Here is a 24091-nt window from a genome sequence, read left to right as displayed (position 1 = left end):
TTGGTTCTTTCCGGGGTTTTCCTGGGTTTTTCCTCTACCATTAATACTGGCCACCATGTATAGCCTATCGTGTGCTGAAAAATGGCATTAAACCCCACAACAGCATCAACAACAACATTTCTGCTTGGATTACTCTTTGTCCCCTTGGATTACACTTTTTCCTCATGGCATGTATGTAGCTTCAGACTGCTAGGTATGTGATTTGCATGTTCCATCATTAGACTGGAACTATCTCCAGTTCCATTTCGACTCTTCAGCATCAATGACCATCTTAATTTTCTGTCTTCATGTTCATGTATTGCAAAGAGGTGACAGCAAGTTGGCACCTAGACAATTACTCAGCAGAATTTTTTTGGCGGGGGCATTGGGTTTATAGTTTTTGTTGGATTTACTTGGATATTTATTACTAAGGAAATGGTACTAATTTTCATGTTAATTTTGGGATGGAATCACTTTCTACCTAACCTTCATTTGTCCTTCCTTAGGAGAACTGTTTATTCTTTCCTTCAGTCATATCTTCACCAAAGATTTATTCATGGCAGAGGTTGGTTTTGCATTAATATTTTCTTCCTATTACCTATTCATCTAAAGTTAATTTAATTGGGTAATGAATTTGATAAGTTTTTTTTCTTTCCGTAAATTATGTTTGTCTAGGAACACTTATCAAATGTTATTACTAAGAAGCACTCCCATTCAACTTTGTAAATGTGAGTATCCTTGGTGATGTTTTTCTCAAACTCAAACTAAAGAACAATCACTTTATGGGTAGCCATGTAGCAGTGGAAAGGATAGGTAATTATGATGATATATTCAAAGAGTTTCTATCCATAGATGCTATTTTTGTAGTCAAGAGAGGGCTTGATTTTAAGGATAGTGTTATTTAATTCCTCATATTTAAGGTTATTGGTTAAGTATTTTCAAAAAAATAATTTATTAAAATTATATTCCTTTCTTAAGTACACTATCATTATATTACTTAAATAGGACAGAAACTCCTAATATGTTAAGAGGAAAATAATTATTAAATAATACCTTTATAATAATGAATAATCATCACACTAAGTCATTATTATGAAAGAGCAAAAATAAATATTTTAAGTTTGAGCTTTTCTCTATGTTATAGTATTGGCATAGAAATGTTTTTATTTAATGAAAATTGTAAGAGTCTTAATCTGTTACCTGTTGTAAATGGCGATGTTTTCAAGAAGGCAATACCATAATTTAGAAGATTTAATGTATATTAATGGTTCACCTACTTTAGAGTCCTGACTTCCATATTTGTGACTGTTTAACATGCTGTATACACTCATGTATCCATTAGAGTGGCTACTGCAAAATGCAATGTCAGATCTGGGCACATGCAGTTTGTTAGGAATAATTTAACAGAACAAACAACATATTCAGAACATGGTCAGTGTTGTTTGCACTTGAAGTCGACTTATAAGCAACTATATTTCATCGTGTCACGAACTTTGAATGTACTGTTCATTAGTGTAATTCATTTTTTGGAGGAAATAAGTCACACTTGCAAGTTAATCAAGAATAAATTGACCTTAGATCATAAATAATGTCAAACTTTATAGATTTATGTAATGAAAACTTCATTTTGTGTCAGTCATGATATCTGCATTAATATGTATGAAGCAGCAGAGGGGCTGTACAGACCGAAACTTTTTGCACAATAAACCCCTCCAGGAAACTATTCCTCGATAGAGGGCTTATTTCGACGAAATAAACCCTTCTATTCAGAATACAGGACAAAAAAAAATGTCCCCCGAAAACTCGAAGAGTTTCCAGGGACAAACTCGTTGAGTTTGCACTGACAACTTGGGTTACTTCAATAAATCTGAAACAGTTTCCGTGGCGGGGTCGTTATTGAAAAATCCATGGGTCGGGTCCATCCCCTCTGCTGCTCTGGGAAATGAGTTTCCAAGGAAAAACATTTTTATGTTAGCGGAATTAAATCATTGACAAATAAATAATGGCAAATATTGGAGAAGCACATACGACTAGATTAGCTCGAGAACGTCTCGAAGCAATTCAGAAATTTCTTCCTGTCCGTGATAGTGTCAGACAAAAATTACAACTAAGACAGCAAGCACGGGAAGGCTTTGCAGAGACTACGGAGGAATTATTTAAACCCGTGACCAAAGCTACTGAAAAATCCGCAGCTGTTACCAAAGAGGCTTTAATAGAGCAAAGGAAAATTTTACAGGATATTTCAGCTGGACTTAAACCCCCGCCTCCACCCGATGAAGTTGTTGTGTCAGTACCTGCTGGTAAGCGAGTAACAGGGAGAATTACTGACCCCGCCAAAAGATTTACGCCGGATTATATTGAACTTCTTAAAAATGTACCAGAAGAGAAATTACCTGAGACAATACTGTTAGGATTGATTAGAAGAGATGTGTCTTTAAACCCAGAACACGGTTCTATGACAGATGATAATTTTATCAAATATTCGTATCGTATACGTGAAAATAAAAAACAAATCAGCAGGGACGATACAAAATACGATAGACTTGTAGATGCTATACGTAAACTTGAAATTCCACCATCGCAACCTCAAGAAGAAAAATCACCATTGCAACACACAGAACGACAACAATATCCTTCACGGCGAAGAGCAATAGATCCTGACCTAACTCCGTTAAGTGAATACGAGGCTGCATCTGAAGGAAGTCCGCGGGGCCAAAAATTCAAACAAACTAGGTCGCCGATAATTAGCTTAACAACATCTTCTGAAAGTTTGCCTCAAGACATTTTATCCCCAAGAATTGTACCATCAACAGGGGAGGGTTTAGGATCCGGTTTTATTGCCTGCCCTAATAATATCATCGATGATGTATCACGGTTGGAAGTTCTCATCGGAGGAAGACGTGCCGGAAACAATTCTCCGGAAATTATAAATGAAGCCGCAGATATCTGTCAGAGACTATTTCAGCGTGGCATCATGGATATCAGCATCTACCGGGGGCTCATTGATGAACTCGCAGACGGTTACCACAGCGACTAATAATTAAATTTGCTAGCAAATTCAGTTAGATAAACAATAATTAAATAAAATGATACTACACGATTCTTTTCGCAGACCAAGAAGTGTCAGAGTAGTAAACTCACGATTACCAGTATACGAGGTTGTTTACGGAGATGGAGTCGGTGATGTTGTTAGGGATTTAGTCACAAGAATCGCTCCGAAAGCTGGACCGTTAGCAAAACAATTCGCGATGAAAGCCGCTGATGTTGTCAAGGATAAAGCCATTGGCACTGTTGGTAGTCTTGCCGGGAAAGCATTTCAATCAATCAAGGATCGACTAGCACAGCTGATACGAAAAAAAAACCCAGTCGAGAGGTTGGTGCCAGTAAAACTACCATCCACTGAAGCTATGCCGGCAAATGTTAGTAGCGTAGTAAATAAGGCCGTAAATCAGAAATTAGCTGAGATCGCAACAGCAGGAATTACCTCCAAAGCATTGCAAGATAGTGTAACTGCTAATTTGATAGCTGGTAGTGGTTTCCGGTGACGATAACATTTTAATTAGATCATCACAAATAATAATAATGTTTGCACGAAAATCCAATGACGCGTTTGATATGTCCAAACCAGTACTTAAAGATGATTCTGTACGTGATTTTCAATATTATTCTTATGAAGCACGTGATCCTAACCAACGCGGAAGAATTGAACTACAGGTCCAGGATACAAGTAGATACTTCTTGCCCGCTGAGGCCTTCATCGAAGTTGAAGGTAGGCTTTTAAAGAATGATAACACTAACTACGGAATCGGCGACCGAGTTGGATTTGTTAACAACGGCATCATGGCGTTATTTAAATCCGCTATTTACATGATAGATGGAAAAGAAATTGAAACAATTCATGATAACGTCGACGTTGCCACAACAATTCTCGGGTTGGCGAGATACTCGGATGATTACACCAGATCAGCCGGACCATCAATGATGTTTGCAAAGGATATAACCGACAGCCCCGAGAACAGGAATGTAACAATGAATAATGCCGGTGACGCAGTTGCATCGATGAACGAAAATTTTAATTTGGGTTTTGCAACACGTAGATCGATGTTAAGTGGAGATGAAGAGTTCTCAGGTGTGATTCCATTGTCTCACATCTTTGGATTCTGCAGAGATGTCCACAAGGTCATATTCGGTGCCAAACACACAGTTGTACTTGTGCGAAAACCTGATGATAATGACGCTATCTGGCGAGATGCTGCTGTTGCCCCTGGTCAGGTAATACTAACTAAACTGTGGTTGTGGATGCCAGTGTTGTCTCCGTCAATCACCGAAGAACAACGACTGTTGTCTTTCATGGACACGGGCGGTAAATCACTGCTATCCTGGAAAACAACAACCACAGACGTTATTCAGGGTGATAATGGTGGGTTGTTTACATGGCATATATCATCGCAACAAGGAGTATCAGCACCACGACATATTTTCATTGCATTTCAATACCGTGCTAGAACAGATAGCCAGGAAAGAAATCCAATGGTATTTGATACACTTGGAGTTTCTGAAGTTACGTTGAGAATAAATGGGCATCAGGAGCCATCTGAGGATATATTAATAGATTTCGAACATCATCGTGTCGCACGCGCGTATCATCGTCTGATGTCATTTATGGGGCGCGACCTTAATGTAGACACTGGCCTGCAAATATCACAGCGAGACTTTATGAGTTTATATCCGATTTATTACTTTTCGCTGGAACATCTTGATCTGGTTAAACAATCTGTTGTCGACCTACATTTCCGAGCTCGTGTAGGTGTTCCTGCTGGTGGTTACAGAGCGATTGCTGTCATACTCTCCGATAAAGCAATGCTGCTTGAAGGTGTTGGCGGACGAATGAGGGTCATCGACGCTCCAATCGAGAATATGTAACGCAATTAAAATCAAACTTAGGATATAATGTCATACAGTCATGTTAATGTCACCTTGACTTCCGGTCAAACGAAGAAATTGCAATCAAAGAACGCAAGCACGTGCGGGACATCAATAACACTAAAACGAGATCAGATTACTGGTGGTCCAAACAAATTGTCGTTGACTAATACTCAGCTTAAACATTTTAATAATGCACTAACAGCAAAAACCGGTGTCCGACTTGATTTCTCTGCTGCAGCTATCAAGGACATGACTAAAACCGGTGGAATATTTCCTCTTCTCGCAGCAATACCGGCGTTGATTGCCGCGGCAGCACCAGCCGTAGCAAAAGCCGCAGCACTCGGTGCAGTTGGAACTGCAGCTGGAATGGCACTAAAAAAGGCAACGGGAAAAGGATACAAGAAAAAAAAGGGACGCGGTCTAAGACTACCAGGAACTCCACCATCATGGTATCCAAAAAAATTCTAACGCCGTTGAGCAATTTTGATTTACTCGATGCTGTTAAAAAATTGCGTGTAAAACATTTCAGAGGCGTATTTATGCGAGATCAATTACCGCAACGACCGAATAATCCAGAAACTGGCATTATCAATCTCGACAACAAAGATGGTCCGGGAACTCACTGGGTTGCTTACGCGATCGATCCACGTGGAATTATCTATTTTGATTCGTACGGTTTAGCACCGCCAGTTGAGTTTCTCAAGTATGTCAGCAGATTTTCTAATGTTCCAGTGTGGCAGTCGACGTTACCAACACAAACATTAATTGATCCGCCCATTTGTGGGAGGGAGGTTTTAAATGTTCTTGATGCAATCTCAAGAAATCCAGCAACTCCTCCTCATAAAGTAGTGTATGAATATACCGCATCGAGAAATGCTAGCATTTGAAAAACAGCAATAAGAATAATGGTGGATATTTACGGAAGACCTTTCACACGAGGAGGTAAACCAAGCACAGATGCTGATCTCTCAAAATATGCGACCAAAGATGAAGTCGATAATCTTTTGAATATAGCTGGAGTTGACCCAGATGAAGTTGCTATTTTCCAAGACAGGCAAGGAAAACTAAGAACGAGCAACATTAAGTGGAATGATATAATTCGCAGAGTTCTTGGAGCTACCAAGGATAACTTCGTTGCATTTAGTGATGGCGGCCGGATCAAGGACTCGAATATATCAATCGCAAGCATCAAAGACAGTATTGATAAAGGTGTTGATAAATGTGTGAAAAAAGCCGGTGACACGATGACAGGCGAACTCAGCATGAGCGGCAACAAAATAACCGCGTTAGCGAATCCCGAATCCGACCAGGATGCGTCAAACAAACAATACGTGGACATCGTCAACGGTAAACTAAATACGCTGCGTGCAGAGCATGATGTTCACGTGGGCGCGTTTACAAGATTTCGAAGAAACTTCGTAAAAACTGATGAGGTCGTGGATAAGTTCTTTGGGACTCCTCCAGTCGTCGATGTAAAACTCGCTGATGTAAAGACCGACATTAACACGATCAAACAAACACAGCAGGATATCGTATCGGGTATTCCTGATATCGTTAACAAAACCAGTTTGATTAAAGTTCCCACTGGAGTTACTCCGGGGCATATCACCAACATCGTATTCACGGTATCATCGGGATTCGCAACATGGTCACGACAAAATAACACTATCAAATATACAGCAACAGCCACCGGTGTTTACAGGTTGTCTGTGTTTTCAGCCGCTAAATTTGAAATCTTCACAACATATCCTTGGAGACATTCCACCGATAAGTATTCCGGGGTTTGCACTGTAATACTAAACAGCGGAACCGAGGAAACATTTATGCTTGAAGCCGAGGACGATAGTTTAACAGCAACATCTTACTGGTTTTGTTTGGAATTCGTCGCTGCAACGCCTCAATTGGTTACCGCGTAATTGAATAATGTCAACGACGCCAGATGCTCAACAATATCGATACAATCAAGTCCGTGAGTGGCAATCTGAGTTAAAAACTGTCATCGAGTAACTAGTCAAAAAGTAAAAAAATACAAGCGCCGCATAACAGTGCTGGATATTATGGTTTATTCAGTATCTGCCGTTGTTGCATCTGCCGGAGCAATACTATCAGCGGTCACTCCGGTAACTGCAGCAGTCGCCGCCACGATCTGTGTTTCCGCGGCCACAACAACAGCTGGAGTTTTCGGCATCATAGCAAAAAAAATATCATCATGTGCTAACACAAAATTACACGATTACACGACAAAATTAAATACAGCCACGACCGCATATCAGAAATTATCATCGCTGATATCATCATCGTTAGACGTGCAAAGTAGCGACGCTACGATATCAGATTCTGAATTCAAACTAATGTCAGATGCGTACAATGACTATTTGAAAACTAAACAAATAAATAATGTCAATAGAACTGCTTCAACAAATAGTCACAAACACAACACCGGTAAGGACCACAATGATCTCAGTGTCCTCGACGACACCAGAATTCGGTATTAATTTTCGAACTCCAATTCCAGTGAGTGAAATCGCGTTAGCAAAGCTCAGTGTGTATCACAGCTGGCCCAATGTTAGGTCGGCATCATTTGGTGGTCTGCAGCCAAATAATTCATTCGTGTTCGGGAAAAGCAAAGCCGACTCCGGCGAACAGGGTGAACTTGACTGGAATACAATTACACTTCCCACTGGGAGTTATCAGATCGAAGAAATCAATAATGAGATACAACGCCAAATAAAACGAATCACCGGCAAGGAAGCCAAAATATCTATAACAGCTCATGAACCAACGCTGTCTGCGGTCATTGAAATCTCAACGCCAGGATACGCCGTGGATATTTATAACAGCTCAATCCGAACATTATTAGGATGGCCAAAGGCCCCCGAGGTTAAACCTCGTCCACCAAAACCTGAAAAATCGGATTTTATGACCTATAAAGAAGCACTACACGACCTCGAGTACAATTATTATTTACTCCTTGCAGATCAATTACTAGCAAGAAAAAGTACTTTAATGCCCGATACTTGGAGTATAGAAGCTCCACGTGTTAAGGGGGGGCAGGAGCTCCGTGTTTACCGTCTAGATGATATAGAATCTGAATTATTTATTCCGATCAATCTAGTACATAAACAACAGCTACAACTCCTGCGAGTATATTTCCAAGATTATATTTCTGATTTAACAAGTCCGCGTGATAATATTATCACAACCATAGAAAAACTAAACAAACTCGCATCGGCCATGGAAACTATAAATCTAAGAATAATTCAGGCTTTACTGGATCTTAAAGACTATATCGATGATAATTATAGACAGATAGCCAGAGCAGATTTTGCAATTAAATATGGTATTCAAGTGAATGATATTTCAGATTTTAAATTTCCTGGATATAACGTGCCCTAGCTGAGAAAATCAGTCTCTGATCTCATCGATCAATCTTTCGAAGATATTCTTGCTGCGTACGAACGAATAAAACCACAACCTGTTATTCTCAAGCACGACAACAGTACAGCATCCGATGGCAGACACATCTCACCCGGGATCGTAAATATCACAGATGTTATTGCGGTCAATCTTGTATGTGACGTCATCGATGGCAGTTACAGCGCATCAGATACTACGACGGCACAACAGGGGTTTATCCTGTATACGTTCACACCAAGAGACCCCCCTGGTTTTCTGATTGTGCAAGAACCAATCAATCCGGTCTATCTACGGTGTCATAACCCGTGGTTGTCAACGATAAATTTCAAACTCACCGACCAGAGGGGGAATTTGTTGGACCTGCGTGACGAGACTGTTAGTATAAACTTACTGGTGAAGTCCTAAGTCAAGGGATCCATAATATTTATAATAGTTTTTTTTTCTGCACTGATCCATTTTCGTCATTTTATCGTGCAAATACCCTATCAAAACCAGCATAAGTTATCGTTGAAAGTGCTAGCACGCATTTAAAAAAAAACGGTTGTGTATAATGTATCAACCCGAGTACATTCATGCACGAGTTCATATTCATGATAAGCAAATTCTTTACGAGGCAATAAAAACCGCATTTCAAATACAGACATTCCCAGAACAGTATTTCCCCGTTAAAATAGTTATTGACGTGTATGGTGACGAAGACTTCTTGTTAACTCCGTCACAATTAACAGAGCTACAGCAAAATCATATGATCATAGTTTGGTGTCAACGAGAACAGATTATGAACTATTCTCATTCCTGTATTGATGTTGAAACGCTTAAGCAAATCCTGAAAATCTGAAAGCGCCCTTCACTTGAGAAACTCTTTGAGTTTCCAAGGGCAAAAAAAATAATACACTTTTTTTTTTACCCGTGGAAATGTGCTTTACACTCCAAGCGGGGGGGGGGGGCGCTAGCGTTCTCAGGTTCTACTTTCACTTTGTGCTGTGAGTCACACGCTATGCGGTTTATACTTCCTTGTCGGCCTCGTAGTCAGAAACACTAGTATTTTTGTCAGAAATGCAAGGCATTTCCGTGTCTAGATTCTTTATATAACCTTTTAACCGTCTCACCCTGGTGCTAATTAATTTTCGAGTCTCATACTCTTGTGACAATCCAAGACGAATCTTCTCAACTGCACGGCACAGTGGAATAAATTCAGATACCTGATTTTCAGTTATCCCGGCAAGTGATCTGTAAACACGATCTTGCAAACCCTTAATGAACCTATAACGAGCAGGGAGATTGTTCTTCCCCAAGCGTGATAGCTCATTCAAGGATTCAAAATCTGACATAATTGTTTCAGTGTCTAGTAAAATATTAAAACCTCGCTGTTGTAATTCTTTAATTTCAACAAGTATGGTATTTATATTTTCGTGATTCATATTATTATATATTTTTATATTTTTAATAGAAACACTTTGCATGAGAAACGCTAGCTTTCCAAAACAAAACGAGACAGTCGGAAACATTTATCCCCTGCAAGGGCCTAGATCGTCAAATAACGTTCTAGAACCCCACGAGGACTGCTTCCGACATGACAATACAACATGTAACATGAAACACTTTATCCCCTGCAAGAGCCTCTAGATCGTCAAATAACGTTCTATAGGCTCAAGAGGACGTGTTTAGTGAATTGACAAGGACAAACATATAACACGTAACTTATCCTAAGGACGGACCCCTCTGACTGCCAAGTGACTCAGAGGCACATTTATTTACAAGACGAGACAGCCCTGGCTTCTAGGATCGAGTTCTCTAGCAGGCCCGGCAAACATTTATTTGACAACACAAACAACCTTTACCTCTGATTCGAGTATCACAGCAAGCAAAGGTACAATGAACATGTAATCTTATCCTAAGAGACGGTACAGAACAGACAACCTTTACCTCTGATTCGAGTATCACAGCAAGCAAAGGTACAATGAACATGTAATCTTATCCTAAGAGACGGTACAGAACAGACAACCTTTAACCTCTGATTCGAGTATGACAGCAAGTAAAGGCACAATGAACATGTAATCTTATCCTAACTTATCCTAAGACCTTATCCTATGACGACACAAACATACACAGGTGGGTCATTTTCTACGGTCAGCAGCAGAGCAAAACCATCCATTGAATCGACCATTGGATGGTGCACAAAAGACACTCGCCATTGGCGGATTAAATTTATGGTTTTGCTTGCGCGTGCTGACTTTCGATCGACCCAAAGGTCTTAGGGAGCGATTTCGTATATAACCCAACTGTTACTTGCGAGTTGGAAATTCGCTCTAGCAGTGGGCGGGACTTGTTTAAAATATTTTAATTGTATGTTTTCTTAAGCGCGGTCATATAACAAGCACAGAAGAGCAAAACAGTCGGATATATTCAGTAAAACGAGGATATTGTTTGTAAAAAAATATATATTCTACGGTAAATAAATGATTACATGTTATGAACTCGATAAAATATTTTATCAAGGTGGCTTTCTTAGGGGGAGCAAATCCTCTGACCAGCAACGACAACTCTGCAAAGCGTTACACACTCTCGGAGGAGTTATCGTCGTTTGTGTCAACGATAAGAGTTATATAACAGAATGAAATCTTCTGTTTGAGCTTCTTTGAAAATGCTGTTTTGTAGATCCCATCTGCGACATGCTGTACAGAAGGTGGACAAATACCGAAATACCTACCGGCTGCGCTCATTGATTGAAATATTATTTCTTCACGAGTCTCAACATTCACAGATTTCACTGCTCTTCTTATAGCTGTTTTACATTTAACTCTTCCTCGTATGGTATTCTTGCTCTGAGTGATCGCTTGAAGGTTTTCAATACTGTTATCAAGTCTGTTCCCGTTAATATGATCAATGACAAGGCCTTTAGGGATCTCTCCGTTAAAAACCTCATAGACGAAACGATGACATAAATACCTCCCTTTCCTAACAGTAAATCTTAAATAACCAGCATTATCAACTGTACCAACTTGTTTCCTCAGCCTGTAGTTTCTCACTATGCCATCTCTGTTTGCCTCATAATTTGGAATAGTTGGATGTCGGACGAATTCTTGATTCATTATACTATAAGCAAATCATTGTCTAATTCATAATTTGTCTGAAAACTTATTTATGTAATCACGCTCGCATTTGAGAGCGTTATCACAGTCTGGATTTTTTTTATCATAATACCGTTTTAGTTCTCGATAGCGTTTTCCACCACACGCTGAACATAATTGCGTTTTTCCTCGTACTCCAATGCCGCATCTGATACACGGTATCGGTCCTAGACTCCCACCGCGGACCTGTTGAGCATGTTGTCCACAGTATTCGCCTCTGCAGGGTTTGCTACACGGCGCTGATGAATTTAGTTTGATCCACTTGCATTGGTTCATCATATAATATATTTGTCTATTTAAATATTTGTCTTAATTATAATAATGGGTTTTGAAAGACTATCCAGAATAAAACCCATATCAGGTTCTAGATTCGATCTTGACCGGTTAACCGCTGATCCACGACGAAGAGAGTTAGCAGAGGTAATTGGTGTTATCAAGAATGCCAAAGAAGAGTTTCGTCGTGATGGTGCCGCACACACGTGGTCTTCGTATAAAATTATCCTCGGAAACGCGAGCGTTTCTCGGGAAATGCAAAGCATTTCTCGTGACCGTATCATTGATGCTACCATGAACGATACAATCGCGCGTAACATAATTGGGTATCTCGACGATAGAAGATATTTCGTACAGATAAAATTTATTGTTGGAGTCGGCGAGGGAACGTGGATTATCAGAGACAAACTAGACCCTGTTCTTGATGCCAGAGGCGTTCGTGGAAAAACCGTTCTGTTAAGTAAAGACTCAAAACCGGGAGTACTTGTTGGGATTGATATACCATATTATGCCAGAGCGTATCCTGTGACCGCAGTTGTTTATGGAATTTATCCGATGAAGAAACCACGCGTTGATAAACTCAAACCGATGAAGGTGTCGGTGTTGAATTGTGTAGCTGAGCGAGTAATGGAACATTTTAAAAATGCAATGCGAGGAAACGGCCTAACACCGCTAAGACAAACTAAAATAACAGCGTGGGCGACACGAGTAGCGGATAAAGGAGCGTCAATAAATGATGTTGCTGAGCTAGAGCGATTACTAAAATTTCCTATAACGGTTTCATCGTTAACCGGTGAGGTATTGTATGAGTGTAAATACAATTCCCGTGGAACACCAATAACTATTATCGATCATAACAGTCACGCCTGGACTGACTCGGTTAGGATATTTCCGCAAGACCGTGTTGTGAAGTATTATCCGGAATTGCAAAGCAATTCTGGGAGCATGTTTGATTTTATTTATCAGATAAGTAAAACCGATCCAGTGTCTGTGTGGTTATTCAGAAGTAGCAAAGATGGAGAATATGATCAGTTTGTGAGACCCAACGGGGAAATATACAGAACAATGGCGTTACAGCAGGAAATGAAAAAACTCGCAGAAAAATATCATGCTGGCAACACTGATACGTTACTGACACACTGTTTTACTGTCCCGGGTGTTGTCGCGCATGTAGCCCGGGAACGAAATTCATGGAGACCAACTCCGAAAAGTTTTCTTGCTGATATCCAGCAGAGCTGTGTCGAATAAGGACACGGCGGTTTGTGGAATACTCAGTATGATCACCGCGGTATGATATCCGTGGACATGACGGCGTGTTATCCAGGAAGTTTCCTTGGGCGTGGAGAATGCAGCGAATATTTTAAACGGTTTGGCCACGCTGGCAATACCATGACAAGAGTAGCTGTCAACGGTGTTTTACCCGATTTTGACTTGACCGGATTTGCTTGTGTGTCGTCGTTTAAATTCGCTAAGGATTTACATCCTGTGTGTTATGTTTGGTTTGGCAGACATTTCGTTGAGAAGCGATGGGCACCGATAGTGTTATTGCGATACATGCTTGACAGTCGAATACTGTTGTCGCTGACGGTCAGCGAAGCGATTATATGTTATTGTCGTCAAACCGAAGTTTGGTTGCCAACTCCAACGCCGGTTACGTTAGAAGAAGTCATCGAAGATTGGTCACGAGAATATCCAGAAACTTCTATCGACGCTATCATCAAGAAAGCTCCTGAAGTACTTAAAAGCAAACTCAGAAATGATGAAAGCACAGCAAAAGATCTAGGACGAAGAATAATAGGGAAATTCACTCAAGGTGGAGCGTATGATCATAAACAACATCACAGTCGATTAATCATGGACAAGACTGAATTGGATCTTATTGTCACTGATGCAGCCACGAACAACATGTTCTGTAACCGCAAAGATGTGTTTCTGTCAAACGGGGAAAAACTAGGGACTGTTTTTAGTTATATTGACGGAGAATCATCTCAGTACATACATTTGAGATCTTCGATGCTGGCTTATGTATCCATAAATTTGTTGTCGATGATCAATAGATTCCCTGTTGCCGCAGTGAGAGTTGCAACGGATTCATTTTATATTGATAAAAAACACTCAGCGCTGTTGGATAATGTTATATCGGATGATCCATCGTGGGGCTCGTGGAGAATAAAGAATGAAATGTTACACGGATATTGTAAATCGGCTGATGTTGAAATCGAGGATGAGTATCGCAGCGCAGAAATATCTTCGATGGTTTCGTCGGGGGCAACTTCGTTGTTGCCGCCGGTGCACGATCCTGTTACAAGACACAAAACAGTTTATCTGAACGGTCCTGGTGGTTCTGGTAAAACAACTCGAGCGATTGAATTATTTAGAAACTCTGACATGATTGTGCTAACACCCACACACAGACTTGCCAGGGAGATGAGACAACGGGATGTTAACGCGTGCACGTATCACAGTTTTTTCAAATACAGCGGCGGCACGTGGACACCTGAACGAATGGGAACGAAATATATTCCCGAGAAAATCATCTGGGATGAGATAGACACTGTGCCGTTGGATACATTAAAACAGTTTCTGGATTGGCTGCTAAAGAAAAATACCGCAGTGGTGATGTGCGGCGATCATGGTCAACCACCCCCATTTACAGGTGAATCTCCACACGAGTGGCTGAAAACTTTTGTAGATTATTATGAGGAAATAACTAACGATGTTAGAGCACTCGATGAAACGCTAAAAGAGTTTAAGGCACTGATCAGGCTACAAACCAATAAAGTCCAGTGTGAGATAATGCGTGAAATAATTCCAGAGACTTCGCTGAGCGACTTTTGGGAAACGTGGAAACCAGGTGATTTAATTGTGGCAAGTAGAAAGATAGTCAGGGACACACTTCAGCAGCGGTTATTTCAGTTACATCAGAAGAAATTTCCCATGTTGCCAGTGCCGTTGTGTTATAGACCAGCTGATACGCGATTGCAGAATATTGATGTTGATATTCCAGGGCGCCTGACTGCGTCGGGTCCGGAGAAACAGAATTTAGTATTAAATGATATTGTCACAGTTGATGTTGATGCTGTTGAACAGGCACTGAAAATGAGCAAATCCCCGTGGACGCTAGGATACGCTATGACCATCCACAGTTCGCAGGGACTAACTATTTCAGATACAACAGTTTGGATTGTTGATGATCGCATCGAGTGGTCAAATTTAGTTTATTTAGCCGTGTCAAGAGTAAGAAGGATAGGTCAGTTACGAAGAATTGTATTAGATGATGTTGTCAACGACAGCTCAATCGCTGATGACACAATAAGAAAGAAATTAGCCGGTTACAAACAGAGCGACAAAAAAAATGGTAGAGAGTTTGATCCCAAACAAAGTTTGGATGTTGAATTTGTAATACAATTACAACAACAGCAGAATAATCACTGTGCGAGTTGTAATTGTTTATTGCTGTGGCAGTATTCGAAAAACGACCCAAGGCAATTCACCGTAGATAGAATAGATAGCAGTCGCGGTCATACACGTGAAAATGTGATGTTGACCTGTCTTGAGTGTAACCGACGCAGAGGTGTTGCTGCAGTTATTTAAATGATTGAATCACTTCAGTGCGGATCACTTTAGTGATCGGGGTGGTAATTGTGTATCCTCGGGAATCACCTGAAGTTGCTCGCGTTTAAATCCGCGTTGAGGAGCAGTCGAATCTAATCTGTAGATTGCGTTTCTCCCAGTTGATCTGGTTATGCTGGATATCTTATGTGTAGTAACACTCCATGTGGGATCGGTTGTTCTTTTTTTTCCTCCTTCTAGTTCGCCTGGTTCGTATAAATACCTAACGGTGACATTACCCAGCAGTGGGGACGCTAGCGTCCCTGGCTGCGTTGAAACATTTTGTTGCTGTTGTCCGCGTTCACTGACGCGGGGTATATATTTTTTTGTGATTGCATTTACAGGTCTCATGTTTGTTGTTCTGGTAATTTCATTATTCAGTGCGGCTATCACGTTTGGCAGTCTTGCAACCCATTCACGAGATCTCGTATCGTAAATGAATTCCCTCGCGTACTGGTATCCGAATAATCTCTCAGCGAGTGTTCTATTAAATCGCTCAACAATTGCCTGATCCCGATGAATTTCAGTATGTCCTCGTCGTATGGTAACGTTATGCTGCTTTGTCAGTGATGACACCGCGCCCTGAAATTCCTTGCCAGGATCAACTTGTAATAATCGTGGCCAGTTTAGAGGTCCTCGTTGATAAATTCGTTTAAACGCAGAGGCGACTTCGGACGCTGTTTTAGTCGCTAACGGTTCTGCTTCTTTGTATCTACTGGCAACATCAACTACTGTTAGCGCGTATTTGTATATTTTTCTACGGACAGTATCATGAGGCAGGAATAGTATGTCAGCCTGATGAACTTCATTGGGCACACTAACATCAAAATGTGCAAAGTTGATTTGTCGAGGTGGTGGTAAGTAGATTTGCCATATTGCTTGTTTTGATAGCCAATTTTTGGCAACCTCGCGTGTTACTGATGCCGCGTTGGCGAGTTTATTAATTGCTGAGTTACCTCTCCAGTATCCGATTGGGGAATAATAAATCGCTTGCATTTTTATTTAATTATCCAGCGCCTAATACTAATTTAGATTTCATCGCTGATCTTACTAACCAATTAGCGAGTGACTCCTTAAATGATTTATTTTTTATGGCGCTTAGTGCATGAATTAATTTCACATCCGCGATATGCCTGTCTTGTAGATCTTTACTTCGATAAGCAACATCATGTATGTGACACGCTGCGTCGATAGCGTTTATCGGATACTCTCCCGGTTTTGGTTTAGATTGTTCATCAAGTCTGATATCTAGTCGGGTCCCTGGACCGCAGTAATTGTATCCTGGGAGATGTTTTTCTCCGGGATACTTTGCCCAGGGAGTTCCGGGGAGCTTTCCAAGTTTGGCTGCAATGTCACCTCCGCTAAATTCTCGCTTTTTTTTTTAAATCTAAATTTTTTTGTGCCACATCGCGTACACTTACCAGAAAGTGCTTGTCTGTTATTTTTTGTTGTAATGGTTGTTAGATCATTCGTAGGGGTTCGTGCCTTACACTTCACACAATATAGATCCATAATTATTATTCTTTATATACAAATGGAAATTACAGATTTTTCTGCGACAAAAAAGAAAGAGCCAGTTAAGCATAATTCAGTGCTACCAAACTCTATCCGCGCGATTATAATTGGGCCATCCGGTTCAGGTAAAACACAGCTGTTGCTGAACTTGATAATGAAGTGGATGAAATGGGATAAACTGTATTTGATAGCTCCATCTGTAGATGATCAACGATGCTATAACGTTATAAAAGATTTTAATGAGAGTGCAAGCGCGCTGAGTAAAGACGGTGAGGATGTTGTTGAATTTATCACTGATATCGAAGAAGCCCCCAGCGTCGAGGATCTTGATGAATCAATTAACAACCTAGTAGTGTATGATGATGTTATGTTGGACAAGCAAAAAAATCCCGCAAGAATATTTTCCCGGGGACGTCACAAAAACACTGATGTGATTTATGTTACTCAGCGTTATACACAAATTCCTAAAGTAATCAGGGATAATTGTAATCTTCTTGCGATATTCAATGGAGTTGATACACATACACTGAGAAATATTCATCAAACCTGGTGTGGTGGCGATATGGATTTAAATAAATTTAAAAATTTCTTCAGTCATGCTCAAAGAAAACCTCACGGATTTGTGACAATAAATTTACACGATCCCAGAACAAGATACCGTATTGGACTTGATACACTATTTGCAACATAAAAATGTTTTTCCTTGGAAACTCATTTCCCAGAGCAGCAGAGGGGATGGACCCGACCCATGGATTTTTCAATAACGACCCCGCCACGGAAACTGTTTCAGATTTATTGAAGTAACCCAAGTTGTCAGTGCAAACTCAACGAGTTTGTCCCTGGAAACTCTTCGAGTTTTCGGGGGACATTTTTTTTTGTCCTGTATTCTGAATAGAAGGGTTTATTTCGTCGAAATAAGCCCTCTATCGAGGAATAGTTTCCTGGAGGGGTTTATTGTGCAAAAAGTTTCGGTCTGTACAGCCCCTCTGCTGCTTATGAAATGGAGAGGATCAATTATTGTTTGAGCAACTTTGAATTTTGAAGATAGTAATCAGCCTCATTTGCAAAGGTTTTGTTTTTCAGACATGGCTTGTGCAACACCTTGGATGCAAAACCAGACAAATATGCCCACGTAAAGATGACCTTCATGTAAGTTTTTATAAGCAGAGAAATATTAAGCTTGTATGTTCTGCTCCTACCTTACTACTTAGAAATTTATCCAAAAGGAAGTGCACCAATATTTCATGGCTGCATAAAGTTGAATGTGTTCTTGATGCAGCAAAAGTTAGCCTATTTTTTAAAATCATTTTGTTTGCATCATTTCAGCAGTTCATGGAAATGCATAAATACCATGGTAATTGTCATGCCATGGTAATTTGCATGATGCGATAATTGGTAATTGGCATGATGCAGTAATTGGTATGCCATGGTAATTGGCATGATGCAATAATTTGTAATTAGCATGATGCAGTAATTGGTATGCTATGGTAATTGGCATGATGCAGTAATTGGTATGCCATAGTAATTGGCATGATGCAATAATTGGTAATTGGCATGATACAATAATTGGTAATTGGCATGATGCAGTAATTGGTATGCCATGAAAATTGGCATGATGAAATAGATGGTAATTGGCATGATGCAGTAATTGGTATGCTATGGTAATTGGCATGATGCAGTAATTAGTGTGCTATGGTAATTAGCATGATGTAGTAATTTGTATGCTGTGGTAATTGGCATGATGCAGGTAGTGGCATCCCATGGTAGTTGGCATGATGCAATAATTGGTAATTGGAATGATGCAGTAATTGGCAAGCCTTGCTAATTGGCATGACATGCTAATAAGTTGATGTATTTTAAACATGCACTGTTTAACAATTTTTCTGTTTGGCATGTTTCAAATCCTGCTTAATAATTTGCAATGGTTTACATAAAACAGTATTATTAGTAGAATTGGTTGCCTTATTTTGTTTTGTTGGACATGTTGATGTAGAAAACTTCACAGATGAAATTATTTTACATGCTGCTTGCTTTAACCAATATTTTCATCCAGATATAATAGAAAATAATCAGTGAATCTTCAGTCATGTGATTTAAAGACATTATAATGGGTTTATATGCAGACATATTGTCCAAACTAGGGGATGTTCTTACTTTATGTTTCAAGCATTTAGACAGAATGATAAAGCTTTTTGCGTGGAAAAATATCAAGTTTTACAAAATGTTGCATATTTTGTTAGTCCATAGCTCCGTCACTACATCACTGGGACTGGTTTCTGTACAATAATTGATTTCTTTGCCATATACAGTTTTGAAACCTTTTTCATTGGTTGCACGTGGGGTAAGGAAGAACGCCAGAAATTATTGCTTTTAAAATTTATGGTTACTGTCATTGGTGCACAATAACATTAGATCTTACATGTGGGGTGATGAAGAAGCCTATTATTTTGGGGTCAAAGGTTAAGGTCACTGGCTGAAAGAAGAAGGGTGGTATCTTCACAGAAATTTCTGTCATCTGCATAGCGGACTATTGCAGAGTGGGTGTATACTGTGATGTTTCAGGACTTGTTGTACTAATTCAGTTCTCATAGCAATCACTATGATATTAAAAATTAAGTAACTTTTACATTTCTGAATGCTCATGATCACACCGATATAGACATGTCCTTGATGGCAGCTTCTCTGTAAAGAAAACCACATGAGCCATGGCATTTTCTGCATCAACATGTGTATGAAACATGTGTTTTCAATTCTGCACCAAAGAGTCAAACTCAGATCTTTAAAAGGATTGAAATTCCATCCATTAAACAATGGTCTATTTTCTTAAAGTTACATCTAGGGTAAGCTCGGAAAAGAATATTTTTACTAAAATCTAACTTTCATAATGAACCATTCCTGGCCAGCAAGTCCCATATATACTCTTATTTTATCACCACCCATTTCTAGACTGGTCCCCATTCTTCCGTATCATTGATACTTTGAGTCCTTCAGTCCTTATGTTGATTTGACACCAAGGCTCTGGTGGAAAATGAATTAGAATTTCCGTTTGGAAACAAAGGTCAAAGGTCAACTCATGCAATTAAGTGTAGCAATTGCAAGCTTACTGATGTCTGAAATTTCAAAGTGTCTGACATACCAGTCCCTACTTGCAGCTGCATGGTTTTCTTTATGATGGACCACTCCACTGTCCTAAATAGTTAGAGCATCCCCAGCCGAGTCATACCAAAGACATACAAATGGTACTAGATTTTATAAAGAGGTTAGTGTTAGGACTGGTTGGCCTGGTGTCATGATAATGTGACTGGGTGGGACATGATACTACATGCCTGCAGCAGTGTTAGACATCACAATAAAATGCCACACTGCAGACATCATAGCTAAAATTATTAAAGCTGTGTTAAAAATCTAAATCACATACACACTCTTCGTGATGGCAAGCAGTGTCAGAAGTAAGTGGCAGTGGACAACATTTTGGTGTTAAAATAAGAATTACCTCTTAAGTATACATAAAATAGCATTTGAAATTTGCCTTTTTTTAAATTGAGAAATACTTTAAACAGCATCTTATCACATTGGGGTAACCAGGCTGTTGTTAGAGCTCACTATTAAATCTGCACATGTAAAGTTTAAGATCTGAACCAGTTTAATCCAGAAACTTGTATGTATAAATAACTTTGTGCCAAGAATTGTGTAAATCTTGGGATACAAATGTTGCATTACATTTTTGAAATGTATATGGGAAAACTCCTTCTTCACCTTCTGCTCAAACTAAAGTGAAATTAAACACCCTGGAGAATCTTATCTATCCTTCTAAATTAAAATGCACCCATCTTAAGTTAGGCATGTCATGTCACAGTCTTGTCAGTCTGGACATCCGTTAACACTTGCTTGCATGGTCAGTAACTTTGTATTGGAGAGAATTTCATGAAACTTTGTCCAAGTATATGTCCTAACTAGATGATGGCTTGTACTATATCCTTGCCCTCTGCCTAAAGGTGAACGTACAGCAAGGAAAATTTTTATTCTATGGCTTGTATCCTTGTCAAGCATGTAACTGTTGAACCAATTATGATACAAACCCTGAAATTCATAATTTTACCAGTGAAATGAAAATTGAATACAGATAGTCTGAATAATGAATGCAAATGGTATGTGTGTTGCAGTTTTTATGACTACATGGTCTTAAACTAAGCAAGAGAAAAGAGCAAAAAACAAGAAGTTTTGTAAAATTCAACAAATAATTTATTTCCCTAGAATACAAAAACCTTACAGTAGTGTGAATTAAATCCTGAATAGTCCAAAAGTTCTATCACTAATCCAGATGATTGAAGTTCCAACAGATTTTCATTAGTATTCCAAATAAATTCGAATATTGAATGTGTGGATATGCTTATAGTCTTAATTATGCTAATGTGCCAGTGGCCTGGATTATGATTATGTGCTATAATCTAAAAAGTTCTTGTCTGAATCCACTATAATTCCAAATTAATGTTCCAGTCCAAGAATATTATTTTACACTTTGTAATTCCATTGAATCATAATTTGAATAACTAAATCCACCTAAATCAGAAACTGAGCACAACATTAAGAATGCTTCAGCTTCAGATGTTAAGAATGATTAGTTTTTCAAGTAAACAACTTTATATGAAACATTAAGACACGATAATAGAGCCAGGATGTTGGTCAGTTTCCTTATAAAACATTCGAAGCTGTCAAAAAGTTTAGAATTTATAGTAGATACATGATGGTTTAGACCCTGATCCAGATAAGCAGGTTTACCTCCACTGATAATGATCTGAATATTAAATCTACTGTCATAAAGAAATATTTGTTATGTATTTTATTGTCTACAACATAAATATTACTGGTCAGATACATCATGAAATTAAGTAAAGCCAAGAAAGAATACAAATTAAATATACATAGCTCATTGCAGAAGGAATGCAAAGGAAGTGAAATGCCAGATGAATATGACTAAAAATTATGCATGCATTTTTAATGATGAATGAGCAACAAAAACTGAAATGCAAGTGCATTTCTTCAATGGATCGGAGAATTGCTCTTCTTAAAGCTGCTGTGACATTTCATGGTAAAATGCAAATGGAATGCATATGAAATGCAAATAATTTTCAGATTTGTTAAAATTATCCATTTAAAAGTCTATAATTTAATGAAACTTTGTACAGTACTAGTTGGTGTGTCTTACAGAATAGCCATTCTGAACCACTGGAGGTATTTTAAGGAAACTTTAGCCTGTTTTATACATCATTTATAGACCATTTGCCATGTTCCATAAACACATCCCTGCTGCAAAATCAAGGTCATAGGGTAAGGAACATTTAATTCTGTGACTTTTGTCCATGCTCAGAATATACCTTTCAAACCAATGAAACACTGCCCAAGTGTATACAATAACTTTAACTATGCATGGGTATAACTTTTCAAACAGGATATTTTAATGAACCTTTAGCCTGTTATATATTTTGACAGTGTCTTTCTGGGCTTAAGGTCAAGTGCGTAACTAGGAATAATGTAAGTGAGTGGCTTGTTTCCATATCCAGACTACTGTTACATTTTAACCTCCAACATATGTTTGATTTAACTTTACCTCTATGCACACCATATCATTCAGTAATAGTGAAGCCCCTAGCTCAGAGATCAAGGTAGCTAGTATGGAAAAGGTCATGTGGCCAGCATATTATGTAGTACCCTTGTTTAAACTGGTTATTATTATTTCAGTTGGGAAGCAGTGTGTGATCCATTTAATTTTGATGTTGACAATGAAATGACATCATTGGCTGACGGAATTGCCAAGGAGAAATGGACTCGTGATTTCTGGTCAAGACTTCAAGGGTAAAGAAATTTTCTCATCTGTGGATCTTAAGGCACAATTAATTTTTCCTGATATGATATCTTTGGCGTTATTCTTTCCATAAACAAGTTCATGAATTCTTCCCTGGTTATAAATACAATCCTATATGGACTTGAAATGCAGAGAGAGAGTATAATATTATTTTACATAAAAATCTATGGAAGATGAACTGTATATTTATGTTAAAGCACTTAAGATGATGTACATGTGATGCAAAATGCAAATATCCTTTTGAAAATATCGTATGCATCAAAATTATTGATATAATTTATATCTCAGTCATGAAGATACACTTCACTATTCTGTATAGATAATAACTTGAAAAATGATTCTTTTTAGATCAGTTGATGTTTCTGCAAAAGCACATTTGTGATGAATTAAAATAGACCTACTGTAACAGATGACGTCTTTGACAGTAAATGCAAATAGACATTCGGTAATGGAGCATGCTTATGACATCATAGCTAATAGACATCATTAACAAATGTATTTAACAGTGAATACAAATAGACATTTGGTAATGGATCATTCCTATGACAGTGAATTCAGATAGACTTACTGTAATAGATCATGTTGGTGACAGTGAATACAAATAGATATACAATGTAATGGACCATTAGCCTGTGACAGTGAATCCAGATAAACATACTGTAATAGATCATGTCTGACAGTGAATAAAAATAGACATACAGTGTAATGGACCAAGCCTGTGACAGTGAATCCAGATAACCATACTGTAATAGATCATGTCTATAACAATGAATACATATAGACATACAGTGTCATGGACCATGCTTATGACTGAATTCAGATAGACATATTGTAATAGATCATGTCAGTGACTGAATTCAAATAGACATACTGTAATAGATCATGTCTGTGACAGTGAATTCAAATAGACATACTGTAATAGATCATGCCGGTGACACTGAATTCAGATAGACATACTACTATGGATCATATAGGTGACATACTGTAGTGGACCATGCCCATGACGGTGAATTCAGATAGACATAAAGTAATAGCTAATGTTTGTGACAATGAGTACATATATGTATACTGTAACTGATTATATTTATTACAGTGCATGATACAGTTGTCACAAAAGTGATGTAAAAATTAAAATACATAGAAGGCTTTGTCCTCACAGATATAATCCTTTTCAAACGCATATTAAAAATTATACTACATGCTTCTTTAGAGTTTAGACCCACTTATATTGACACCTGGGATTATCTTAAATGTTTAAATTAATGTGATAACATGTACTTAAATTATTAGGAGTAAAGCTAGATAATCCAAAACATGGTCATGGAATTGTGTTTCTTGATTTAAATGGTTAAAGGATTAGCTATGTATAATTTAA

At 38.7% G+C, this 24091-nt stretch overlaps 1 protein-coding gene across 1 annotated transcript in view; it reads left to right on the top strand.

Annotated features, from left to right (window-relative positions):
• LOC149776242 (uncharacterized) overlaps positions 1-24091 on the top strand; it is a 180086-nt gene that overhangs the window by 21450 nt on the left and 134545 nt on the right. Inside the window, exons 5-6 of the mRNA XM_089942647.1 lie at positions 17937-18002; positions 22593-22706. Coding sequence (XP_089798773.1) covers positions 17937-18002; positions 22593-22706 — 180 coding nt within the window. The remainder of the gene's footprint in view (positions 1-17936; positions 18003-22592; positions 22707-24091) is intronic.

Source organism: Sinohyriopsis cumingii, chromosome 18 (genome assembly GCF_028554795.1).
Source record: "Sinohyriopsis cumingii isolate HCF-2022 chromosome 18, ASM2855479v2, whole genome shotgun sequence".
Classification (NCBI taxonomy): Eukaryota; Metazoa; Mollusca; class Bivalvia; order Unionida; family Unionidae; genus Sinohyriopsis; species Sinohyriopsis cumingii.
The sequence above is the reverse complement of the archived record's forward strand: the minus strand, read 5'-3'. Positions and strand labels throughout refer to the sequence as shown.